The sequence below is a fragment of the Lissotriton helveticus genome, chromosome 1_1 (genome assembly GCF_964261635.1).
Source record: "Lissotriton helveticus chromosome 1_1, aLisHel1.1, whole genome shotgun sequence".
Classification (NCBI taxonomy): Eukaryota; Metazoa; Chordata; class Amphibia; order Caudata; family Salamandridae; genus Lissotriton; species Lissotriton helveticus.
The window spans coordinates 462,874,000-462,887,093 of NC_136057.1; the positions used below are offsets into that span (position 1 = coordinate 462,874,000).

General features: G+C 46.0%; 1 protein-coding gene across 3 annotated transcripts in view; it reads right to left on the bottom strand.

Moving 5' to 3' along the window:
* The window catches only part of PARVG (parvin gamma), a 332,525-nt gene that overhangs the window by 299,800 nt on the left and 19,631 nt on the right, over positions 1-13,094 (bottom strand). For 2 of the 3 annotated variants that reach the window (XM_078673856.1, XM_078673858.1), the window contains exons 2-3: positions 2,000-2,090; positions 1,518-1,582 (exon numbers count right to left, since the gene is read on the bottom strand). In XM_078673856.1, coding sequence (XP_078529982.1) covers positions 1,518-1,582; positions 2,000-2,081 — 147 coding nt within the window. In that variant the 5' untranslated portion in view covers positions 2,082-2,090. The remainder of the gene's footprint in view (positions 1-1,517; positions 1,583-1,999; positions 2,091-13,094) is intronic. The other variant, XM_078673857.1, reaches the window with a different exon arrangement.

Consider the following 13,094-nt stretch of genomic DNA (forward strand, 5'->3'; position numbering starts at 1 on the left):
CAATGTTACTCATGCTTTCCAGGAGGTTGGGGGTATTGGCATCCCTAGGGTAATTGAGGTGGAAGTTGAGGTACCCTCAGCGTACGTAGTGCTCTAAGTTGATTGTGAGCAGGCGATAAGGTTTGAAATGGCGCTGCAGAAGTTGGGACATGGTCCTGGTGGTCTGTAGGCAAGGGTACTTCTGATGGTGCTTTTTCTGTCTGTGTGGAGTTGGAAGTTGAGGTGGTTCATTACCGGGGTAAGGTCATCTGAGAATGTTGTACAGCAGATGGAGTCCACGTAGATGATGGCGCTTCCACCTCCATGTTTGTTGGTTTGGTCCCGGTGTGTTATCTTGCAGCCTTCGGGGATAGCAATGGGAATGTTGGGAGCAGAGGCAGGTTTAGCCAGATTTCTGTGAGGAAGATGACATCCGAAATGAGGGATGAGATCGTGTCCCAGATCTCAATGTTGCATTTACTGAGTGATCATTCGTTGAGTAGGGTGCACTGGAGTTGTGTCGTGGTGGTCTTGGTCGATATGCCGGAAGCTTTGAGCAGTCAGATCTTCAGGAGGAAGTAGGCGGCTAAGGCAGCGGTAGTGGGGGGGGAGCGGCACGTTAGACTAAGAGTTCAGTGGCTTCTTACTGGGCTCCATAAGTAGTCCTGGGAGGTGTAGGCAGGGAGAGAGGAGGGAGAGCAGGGAGCCTGGAGCTGCGGGCATCTGAAAACGGTGGGAGCAGGCGTGGGCGGAAAAACCCAGAAAAGGCTCAAGTAGAAACCCAATATGCCCCAATTACAATTACATTTCAATTTAACCCAAACTACCCGGCGTACAAGGCAAGTGGTCACCCTACAGTGGGACCAAACCAGTGACCCAAGGGCTCTGAGCAATCATACCTTCAGAAGGAGCTAGGCAGTATGGGGAGCGGCACACAAGACCAAGCGGTCAGGGTCCACTCCACTCCACTCCACTCCATGCCACAATACTTTACTCCACTCTGCGTCCTTCCACTCTATAGCACATGGTTTGTCTTATAAAGCAAATGCCAATCCGTGACAGTATTTTAAGTAGGTGGAGTTAAATTATGCGAATTATAAGGGGTGGGCAGATTGGGCAGAGCTTTGGGATAGTGGGTATGGTAAATTTTAAAGTAAGTAATTGATAGCTGTGCTGCAAAGTGTCACAGAAAATACTTTTCAAATGTTGGCAACCATGCATTTGCACTCGCTTTGCAGAGGGCTAGGGTAGGGAGGAGGACTGGAAAGTTAGGGTGGTATGGGGGGGCCGTTAGGGCCAGAGAGGGAGGTCCTCGGGTTGTGTCCCCTCTCCCCTCATAGAAGAGGAGGGGGCATACATTAGTCTGTTATTCTCCGTTTCTTGGCACAGTTCACACTATAAATAAAACTACAAAAAATGAACGATTCATGAGTGTGGGCCACTTTTTGGGGGAGTGTGTGGTCCAAAATGTGATCCCAATCAGACACTGAAACACAAGGACATAAACTAATACGTCATTCAGGGTATGGAGGCCCTACCGTTGTCAGTTCTTGCAGCTTAGGGTCCTTCAGAGAGCTGGTTTGGATATACCGCCTCTTTTCACCTAGGATTGGAGAAAAAAATCTGCCTTCAGTATGGGCTTCAGTGAAGTTGCTACGGCATCGACAACAAACATGTTGAGCTGCACGCGATGCCTCCCATTCGACAAGCAGCGATCGATACTGAGCAATTACTGACCAGCAAGTAATTAATTATCTTTTTAGGGTCTGACCCAAGACGGCAGAATAGACCTTTCGAAAGAACGAGCACTTGCTGGCTGGTTCGTGAAAGCCTGTTGTAAAGATTACCTCAGACCGCCGCAGCCTTGTGACGAGCCCTTGGACGCTTAATTGCAGACAGGAGAATTGCTTCCATTAAAAGCAAGAGAGAGGCAGGAAAAGTACGGCGCGTGCCAGAAGTGGCCAAGAATTGGGCCTGAAGCAGAAAAACAAGCAAAGGTGTCATGTCCCGCTGTCCTCACCTGGGGTGGTGGTGGTACAGTCCAGCGACGGCTGGTCGTCGGAAGCAGAGTGTTTAAAAGCATTCAGGTAATCAGGGTCCATTGTGACTCCCTGGAACGACATTCAAGAAGTGTTTGTTACTTCACAGCACACGTGTAGAGTTTATTTCAGTTAAACGCGTTTATAGCGTTGCTGTGCCACGAGGCACTGGAGAACTACGTGACGCGAAGAAACACAATAAACCTATGATACAATAGACGTATGATACAGACTTTCTGTTGTGGAATAAATGAATAGCAGAATAAATTTATAGCAGACATTAACTAAACAGTAAACAGTTGGCAGGTTGTACTATTTTATTCAGGAATAGACTAAAGGTGCGTTTTAGCCATTTTCCACATAGGGAATAGTTTTCAAGCCCCCCCCCCCCCCCCCCATTTTAGCATCCTGTGTGGGGGCGGGGGGTCAGCCAGTACCGCGTAACATGAAACTTGTAAGTTGTTGTTTACTGTGACTTTAATGGAGACCTGGACTCCAAGAGGATCCTAAATACAAACTCTTACGCGGAAGGAAGGATGGAGGGGGGAGGGGGGGGGGGGGGTGTTGGAGGGAGGATTTGTGGGTTGAGCGGAAACAAAGATGAAGGTAAGATCGATGGCTCGAGAGATAAAAGGATTGGTAGGAAAGGATGGATGATGGATAAAAGAGGAAGGCAGAAAAAGACAAGGAAGAAAGGGGAGAAGAAAGAATGGATGAAAAGATGGATGGCTGTCTGGATGGAGAAAGTACAAACGAGAATGGCAAGCAATATGGCAAAAGACAAAGAATGACGGAAAGCAGGAAGGATAAAAGACAAGTAAGGAAGGAAATATAAGAATTTCCTGAGGAGGAGCGCGATCTCCTACACAACTTTTGGGTTTGATTTCCTTACCCACTCACTCAGAGCTATTTGGGACATGGAGGGGTATTTAATGTTTCTGGCTACTGTCTTTTTTAAGTCCATAAAAAGAAACAGACTTAAATGTTTGTTTACAGAGACGCATAAAACCGGACTGTAGAAAAGTGATATGCCTATCTATCCTGCCAATTTTATCACTATTCCATTGCACGCAGACCCTAGAATTGTCTCCAGGTATTACTTTGCCTGCTCAGTTCCGTTACCCGTTAGACTTAGGCCTATTTTTGAATGCATTGCATTTTTTTTCAATGGATCTAAGCCTATAGTATTAATCAAGGAGCGTCACTTATATACACCTAATCTAAGATATAGTTGCACCCAAGTTTTAATTGAAATGAAGCACAGCAACTCGTTCACAGGCTTCTCCCACGTCCAGAGCAAAATATGACTTATATTTGCTAAATAAAAACTTGTGCATAAGAACATTTATAGTATTCACATGCAACTTGGAAATGTGGCGTCCTGCTTCCTTATACGGCAGTTCCTCATGGCACATGCCCAATTAAAAAAAAACAACGAATTGATTTAGGCAGAACAGCATACGTGTGTAACGCCAGGCATTAAGTCCATGTACTGTTTTTTTTCTCTGGAGGCCTTGTTTTCTGAACTGACTCCTTTTGCATAAAACTATATTTTCACTAGTCTCTCCCACTCCAGTCTCATAGGCGGCCTGTTGCTCTAGGAAGCGGTTTACACAGATCCGACGCTTCTCATGAACAGTTAATCCCTCAGTGGTTTGGCTGCCTTCCTCATATCCGGAGAACGATGCTTTCCTCTACAGCTTGTGTTGCAATTACCAAACGTCTCTTCGTGAGCTGCTGGGCTTAAACTACGCACTGTTTATGTAGCTGCGTCTGTGTCCCTGGTCTGCCGTTATCCTTCTGGAGATTTTATACCCTGCACTGAGACACACAACACGAGGCGAGCCATCACTAATAGAGGGTGGATATATACCCAAGTCCAACCTTTCTAGTGGAGAGAGACAGAGGTAGACAGAGAGAGGCGGTCAGCTGCGTGTCTGGTGGCCCACTGTAGTCAGAACACACAGAGTCAATAATAGTGGCTCAGAACCAGGGTCGGATGAGGATCATAATTTGGCCCGGGTACTGCCAAAAAAGTGCCCCACATTCGCAGGGCATGCACTTTCATGAAGCACCATTTGGTTACTCCCAGAGTTCTAATTTGTAGAGAAATGTTTAGGAAATTAAGCATTTTAAAGCTTATAGAGCCAGTAACATTGGTAAAGACTAGGACAGTCGCGGCCGGCATTAATCAGGGGGGTGTCGCTGGGGAGTGGGGGGTGGGACGAGGTTCGCGCAGGGGGGAATAATACATTTTAAAAAACTACCCTTCGCCGGGTCCCACATTTTCCTTCTCTCCTGCCTCTGGCAGGAACAGGAAGCAGGCAGTATCCCTTCCCTAAGCCAATCACAACGCTGCAATGGCAGCATTGTGATTGGTCGGGACGTCGACCAGCCAGGCGCCTATGGGGAGGCCATTTTCTCCATGTAGGCTGCAGGCAGCCTACATAGAGAAAAGGCAGAGTGCATATGACTGGTTTGGTCGGCCCCAGAGTGCCAACTAGTCAGCACCCTCACACCTCCCCTAGACCAGACCAAACCAGCCCACCCGCCCGCCCCCAACCAAACCCTTCTGCTTTGTCGCAGTGCGAGAAGCAGAAACATAAAATGGCAGTTTTACCATTTTATTTTTCTGCTTCTCGCACTGTGGTATATAAATAAATAATACCTGATCTAGGTTTGACTAGGCATAGCAATAACAGATAGCTCAATAAATAAGAGTCAAGATTCGAGGTAGTAGGAGTTTTGCAGGTTTATTACAGCATAAAGGACAGGAACAGGACAACCTGCACAGGAATAGGATGGCAGCGCTGCCGGGGGCAGAATCAGGATCGGCGTGCTAACATTTAATAACAATACACGATCATATATACTAAAACAGTTGCATTACAATACATACGATAGGCGGAGCAGTGGGTGTGGTCAATAGCAGTCGCGAAAGATAAGGGTGAAAGTAGGTGTAACAGAGGCGTATACATAAACATGTGATGCAAACGTAACAGAATATGTCATAAATGGGGTGGAGACATGGAGGGGGCTACCTAAGGAGCCGGGACCTCTGACCTAATGGTGCGCGCAAGCTGGCAATGACGTGTTACTAGGAGAAGCTGGGGGCTTCGAACTCTGTGCTAGGAGCAGAGACTGAAGTCTAGAGAGTCAGGGCAACATGTACCTAAGCAGTATCTAGTATCTGATGTTTTGAGAACATGTTGATATGAACTAAGAGTCAGGAGGGGAGAGGCTAACAGACTCTAAGACTGGAGCATGCATTATTCTACATGTAGTGCGTGATGAAGAATATTAAATGACCATTAAATGCAGTATTTCTCCTACGTGGAGACGTAAAGGCTAGACAATGACGGAAACTATTGATGCGATTCAGTAGCTTTAGGAATGCAGAGAAGGAGGACTGAACTGATAACTGGAATCATAACTAGGGCTCCCGGTTTTCCGTTTTTACGGATATTTACATATAAATACAGACGGAAATCTATATTTCCTTTGTCTGTATTTATATATAGAAACGGCAAAACACTGGCAAATGTTGCTGTGCTGCCGCTGCCGCTGCCTGAATTCATTCTATTCCCTTCCAATCAGTCTTTTGGCGCCCTCGTGTGGACAAATTGGCACAGGGTCTTTGAAGGACAGTTCACCTGAGCCAATCCTCGTGGGAATCAAGCCTATGTGTGTGAGCGTGCCAACACCTACGGCCTCACCCTCATTACTTTTTCCCTTTATATGGGGGCTCACCTGACTATTTCTTCTTTCCCTGCCCGGTTACAAGACGCCTTCCTGCCACCATCAGGTTTTGCACCTGCACCGGCCCTTCTCTACGTTCTGCATCTCCAGGGCCCCGGCACTCGAGCTCTGCACCAGTCCGCAGGTAAGAGGATTTCCCCTGCCCCCCCATTCCCCAGCATCAGTAGAGGATCGTGTTCAGTCATCATGTGGGTGATGGGGAGGTGGGGGCTGTTGTTAATTACTGTGTGTGCTGAATGCAGTGCGTAGGTGGAGGGAAAGGGCCAGCCGTCGCGCCATTCCACGATTGATGGCCTACTTAGCATGAGGTTAATGCTAAGTAGGCCCTGGCAGGCATGTCATTGCATTTCTAAAAAAAACTTGCACAAAACACACTTGTGCTTCGAGTATTTGACCCGTGACGACCTGCGGCTCAAGTCAAGTGGAGTGTTCCATAAGAATTAGTTCCGCTGGAAGTGTTCCTTTGTCAGTGACTCTGGAAATTTCGGCTACTTTTTTAATATGAGGCGATTGTCATCGCATGTGCTTTTGCGATATGGGCTTGTTTCAGCAACAAAGTGCCTCTGTAAACAGTACCCTCACAACATTATAGCACTGGTAGACAGGACACGGGCATTACGTACATCGGAGCGTCAAAGTAGCAATATCAGTACAGGCTGCATATTGTCGAAAAAAAAGTCTCCTGAATCTTCACTGCCCCACGTTTTGCGTTTTCTGTTCCATTTCCTTGAACAGTCACACTGTTTCTCATAGGAGCTAAGGTATTTCATGTTGGTTCCTTGTGCAAGAAACGTTGCTTTTTAATGACCATGTAAATATCGCAAATGTCCACCATTTCCGCGCGCTCTAAATGAACCTGCTCGTGTGATCAGACTCTGTCCGAGAGATCGTGTTTGGATTTACCAACATATTTACATATTACCGGCTAGTAGGGGTCGAAACTGGCCGAAATATTTTTATAATCCAATAACTTAGACTGCACCTACAGTCTACTTACAGTTTTCATGCTGCAGTGTGTCACATACCGGCCCCCTAATAGAGCCGCATTTAAACAATTTTCTTTTATTGGGGGCTGCTGAAGCGATCTCACGCTCACCTTCTGAGTAACTAATGTAATGACCCAAATTCAGAGAGAAAACAGAGCCCTTTCAGAGCAGCATCAGCAGAGGATCATGTTCAATCATCATGTGGATGAGGGGGAGGTGGGGGCTGAAGTTTATTTTGAAATTAGTGTGTGTGCTGAATGCCACAGGGTGCCTTAGTTTATCGCGATGGTGGAGGGAAAGGGCCAGCCGTCGCGCCATTCCACGATTGATGGCCTACTTAGCATGAGGTTAATGCTAAGTAGGCCATCAATCGTGAAATGGCGCGACGGTGGGCCCTTTCCCTCCACCATCGCGATAAACTAAGGCACCCTGTGGCATTCAGCACACACATAACAAAAAGACGGCTGGGGTGACAGTAAACACAATATGGATCCCTTCTTTGAAGTAAACAGGGAATGGCGCGTAGGGATAGGGGTCAGATGTACACGAGAGGCATTGGCAAAGATCCAAGAGTCAGCCCTGAAATGATGCCATGAATTCGACACAAATGCCATAGTTGTACCCCACCCTCCACAAACAGCTCATCCAGGATAAAGTTTCGTCACTAATGACTTATGCATCCAAATCTGATGTACAGACCTTTTTGCAGAAAACCCATATTTCATAATTTCCCACAGATTCTGGAGTCTTTGAAAAATCCCTCAGATTTTGGAAATGTTGGAAATTACCTGCAGTTTTAGTATCTCTGCCTCGATCCACAGGTAGCAGAAATCAAGCAAAGTTACCAGAGATGGGGAGGAATATCTGAGGGCAAGGAAGGTGGGCTGTGCCAGCAGTCACCAACACAGTTTAGCACACTGCTACGGCCTCGCCCTCATAACTTTTTCTCTTTATTTGGGGCTCACCTGACTCTATTTCTTCTTTCCCTACCCGGTATGAAGACGCCTTCCTGCCACCATCAGGTTTTGCACCTGCACCGGCCCAATAACAACCGGGCGCAGGTGTGCATTGTCAATTTAAATAAAAGTGGAAAAATACTAGCTGTGGCCTCGTCTTTTGCTTGTGGAAAAAATAAATGTGGATAAATACAGAAAAAATGCCAAAAAAATAAATATGGATAAATACAGACGGAAATGGCAAAAAAATAGATACCATAAAACCGGGAGCCCTAATCATAACATACTCTTGGCAGACTCGGAGGCAGAGCCAGGCTGAGCCGGGCACTGTGAGGCAGGAAGTAAGTGAAGGGTCGAGGATACAGGTGGGGGCTGTATCGCTCCTCAGCGAGGCTTCAGGAGACAGGAGCTGAATCTGGTGTCCGGGCCCTTTTGAGGCCTAGAAACGGGGACTTTACAATGGAATAACGTGCACACTGAGAAACGTGGCAACGTAACTTTACATAGGCCTGATATTCGTAATATTCACGAGAACTGGAAACTGACATACTAGAGGTGGACACAACTGTAATTGCGTCTTTAATCGAACATGGGGAATACATATGCATATTAATCATGCACAGATAACATATGATGGATGACACGTAGGGACACAGAACATGGCAAAATTTACTTTTCCACATTCCCTCCTTGTCACTACGTTTCCATCAGGAAACATCAATATTCATGATACCATCTATCATTTCATACAGTATCATTTGCTCGTCTCGAATTTTCTGGGAACGTGTTTTAGAACGGGGCTTGGGACTAGGAATACAAGAGGTAACACAAATGCCGCAAATCGCAGGGCCACATTGTATACAGAGGCAGCAGCTGAATATGATCGCTACTGCAATACCTAGAAAGGACAAGACTTTCCATCCCCAAGCGGAAATTATATTCCAGAACCAACCGGACCATGTCCAGGTGCCTGGATCTTGGTGTAACAGATGGGCAATTTTATGGAGTCTGGTTATAGCTGAATAAACAGACGGCGCGTTATTTGGAATGAAAATGCAGCAACTAGATCCGATGACTCTACAGGCCCCGCCCCTATCGGCCAATATGACGTCAAGGACGAGACGATTCTGTAAAACGACAAATCTCATAGCAGATTGCTCTTCGGTTAAGTTACCTAGAGCAGAGGCAGTCTCATTAACTACTACTTCAAGGGTTCTGGTTAATCTACGAATTAGCTTACTATTCTGGATAGGTCCTATAAAGAAGAAGAAGCCTCTATTGAAATCTGTATACTGTTCTAGAGCAGTTTCAGTATAATCGACAATGGGGGACTCCCTTCTATGTCTAAGGTGTACTAGATGTGTGTTTCTATGATAATCAGATGGGGCTAGGAAAACAGGTGGCAGTAGGAAGGCAATGTAACAGGTTCCCTCCCAATCGAGGGGCAGACGAACATATGCGGTCTGACCACAAATAAAATAAGAATGACGTGAAGCTTTGAAAATAGATTTCCCACTGTCACTATATTTGACAATAGTAGTACAATCGCTATGTCCTACATGTACGGAACCATTATTTCTAACACATAATTCGCCTTTGACTGGTAGTACTGAAATAGCAGGTAAGTCTGGAGTGGAATCAGACTGAACATTCAGGACCATGAAATTCGAAGAATAATTACCTAAGTTGTAAACTTCGTTTTCTAGATCTAACCCTGTTCTGTGGGGAAGACCTTGCTTGTCTGGGAAACATGTACTGTTAAGAAAAGACATATCTGTTGAGGATGACGTTAACGTGGACCATGCTCCACACGAACCATTATGTGAAAATGGATAAGGAAAGAGTGGCAGAACTCCCTTCGGGGTCTGGAAAGGGGGGAGTCGACCACACACCCAACAATTAGTGGCATTGCTGGTCTGGTGTGAATAATGTAACATGCGGATGAAAGAATTATTACGCATAGCGAGGCGGTAAGAGAGTTCATGAGGAGGCAGATCACTAAACGTGTGCTCTACTGTAGCATTAGAGGACTTATTTACATGAGAAACTGGAAAATACAGGTAAAATGCATAACTGGTGCAGGAAATCATAATACTGAGAAATAATATGAAACATAGAAAAACGATACATCGGATTGAGTTTTGACTAACTCTCTCACTATGGGGGTCTATTTTATACATGTCAGAAACCGGTCTAACCGTTTCACCTAGGGGAGGACTTAGACAATCAAACTGGCTGACTTATTTTACTAGACCTTAACTTGAGTTTATACTCCTGTTGCGGAGTTTTCTCTAACAGGGAGGGTTCAGTATCATTGTTCTTTGCGGGACAGTCCTTAAGAATAGTACTTTGGCAGTCCTTTGAATCCTGGGAAATGTTCTTTGAGACTGGCTTCAATCCATAAAATTTCTTAATATGCGAAAGATGCACCCAGCCTTTGCGTCCCTCCAACTTCACGGCTGTACGGGTGGCCAGGAGGACCTGTCGGGGCTCCTTCCAGCGAGGCTCCAGCGGACTTGAACGGTCGAAATTTCGCACTAGGACCATGGATCCAGGAACGATTTCATGCGGTGCCACCTCGGTATTGTCTGGAAATGCGGCGGCAACCTGTGAACGACAAGAGTTGAGGGCAGACATCAAGGAAGCTAGGTAATCTGTCAGCATATTACTTGAAACATCGGTAATACTTCGGGGTCTAGGAGTACCCCACATGTTAGGGGGGCGGCCGAATACGACCTCGTACGGGGACAGACCTGATCTGGAATGTGCGACCATGCGCATATAGAACAGAGCAACTGGCAGAGCTACTAGCCAGTCTACACCTTTCTCTTGACAAACTTTTGCAATACGGATTTTCAAAGTCTGATTATGTCTCTCTACTAGACCGGCCGCTTCTGGATGGCGTACACAATGGAACTTCCACTGGTACCCTAACAAAAGGGAAACGTGCTTCATGAGTTCAGATGAGAATGGCTGGCCGTTGTCAGAATATACGACTCTAGGGAGTCCATAACGGGGGAAGAACTCACGAACCAGCTGCTTGGCAGTGGTCGCGGCTGTGTAATCTGGGACTGGATATGCCTCCGTCCACCTGGACAAAGCGCATACAACTACAAGGACATACTTGAAACCTCGACATCGCTCCATCTGAATGTAATCCATCTGGAGGACTTCAAAAGGGTGGTCAGGGGGCTGGAATCCACCTTGTTCCACCGGGACACTTTTACCTGGATTGAACTGACAACATATCATACAAGTACGGACTTTTTGCTTGGCTGCAGCTCGTAAATGCTTGTTGAACCAAATATTCTGGATACTGTCTAACATAGCTTTTTCTCCTAAATGTGCTGGACTATGTGCGGTATTAATAATGACTTGAACCATAGAGTCGGGGAGAAACCATGTGGCTTTACCTTTTGTTACCCATCCCTGATCTGTCTGGACCCCTCCTTGTTCGGACCATTTCTTGATTTCCTCGGGAGTAGCATGTAACTGGATATCTATGACATCTTGAGTAGGGTCTTTAACTGTCATGCATGTAGTCGGATCTGGAGTGTGTGTCTGTGTCGGATTAACTGAAGTGTCTGGAGTCTGAGCTGTAAGCTTGGCTGTGCGATCTGCTAGATCATTACCTTGGGAAATAGTGTCAGTAACCTTCGTATGTGCTTTGCACTTCATGATAGCAATGGATGTCGGTAAATGTATGGCATCTAACAGAGCCTGAATAAGGAGACCATGCTGAATCTTGGTTCCATGAGAAGTCATGAAACCTCTCTCTTGCCAGAGCACTCCGAAGTCGTGTACAACTCCAAATGCGTAACGTGAATCTGTGTAAACATTAACTTTCAAGTTTTTAGCGTGTATGCAGGCTTGAGTCAGAGCAACTAGCTCTGCTGCTTGAGCAGACAGGGTGTCAATACGGTGTGTCTCAATAACTTCAGTGTCAGTAGTCACTGCATACGCGGCTACTAGTTCTCCTGTACTAGTTCTCATGCATGAACCATCCACATAAAGTGTCAGGTCGGGGTCTGGTAATGGAATATCTGTCAGATCTTGTCTTGGCTTTGTCATGATGTTAACTACTTCCACACAGTCGTGTGCGGCAGAATTCGAAGTAACTGATGGTAACAATGTAGCAGGATTTAAAACGTTGCAGCGTCTGATTTCTATGTGTGGCTGGAACAGTGTCAGTTCATAACCTGTTAAACGTGCAATTGTCAAGTGCTGAGTTTGTGTTCGGTTTAAAAGAACTTCCACGGAGTGTGGAACTTGTACTGTCAAGGAGTGTCCTAATACTATGGAATCACTTTGTCTGATAGCTAGTGCTGTGGCTGCAACTGACTTGAGGCACGCAGGCAGAGCCTGGGCTACAGGATCTAATGTGCTCGAGAAATAAGCACAAGGCTTGTATTGTCCTGCTTGATCTTGTGTGAGGACAGATAATGCTGTACCTTCGCGTTCTGTGACGAAAAGTGTAAAAGACTTACTGTAGTTCGGTGTTGCTAGAACTGGAGCTTGACATAGGGCTTTCTTTAACTCATTGAAACTAAGTGTATGTTCAGATGTCCAAGGGAGGACAGTCGATACGGCTGCCTCCTGTGTCGTTAACTGTATCAGTGGCTTGGCCAGAAATGCATACTGAGGAATCCATTGTCTGCAATAAGAAGTGAGGCCAATAAAAGCACGTACCTCCTTCTGGGTCTTGGGCTGAGGAAGACTCGCTATTAACTGGATACGGTCAGGTGTCAACTGCCTACCCCTCTTGGACAGTAAGTGTCCTAAGTAGACCACTTGCTGGACACAGAATTGAAGCTTAGAAGGGGACACCTTGTGCCCCATCTCGGCAAGGAAATACAAGACTGTAAGTGATGCTCGCTCGCAAGCACATTCAGAACGGGCTGTGATCAGGAGATCATCGACATACTGGAGCAGGGCAGTGTCAGTTGGCATGTGAATGTTGTCTAGTTGTCTCTTGAGTGCTTGACTGTAAATACTAGGACTTTCTGTGAAACCTTGAGGAGCTCGTGTGAACATATAGCTCCTTCCATTTAAACAAAATCCGAAAAGAAACTGGCTGTCTGGATGAATGGGGACACTGAAGAACGCATTCTTGAGGTCTATGACAGTGAAAAATGAGGCTTCTGAATCAATGGCTGTCAACAGGGAAGAGATATCTGGGACAACTGGATACTGGGGAATAATACATTTATTAAGCTCTCGGAGATCAATCACTAATCGATATACTGGAGGTGCATTTGGATCAGTACGTTTCATGACTGGAATGATCGGTGAATTGCATACATTGGAGTCAGTTTCTACAACTACTCCTTGAGCCATGAGCTCGTCAATAATTTTGGATAAGGCTGCTACAGCCT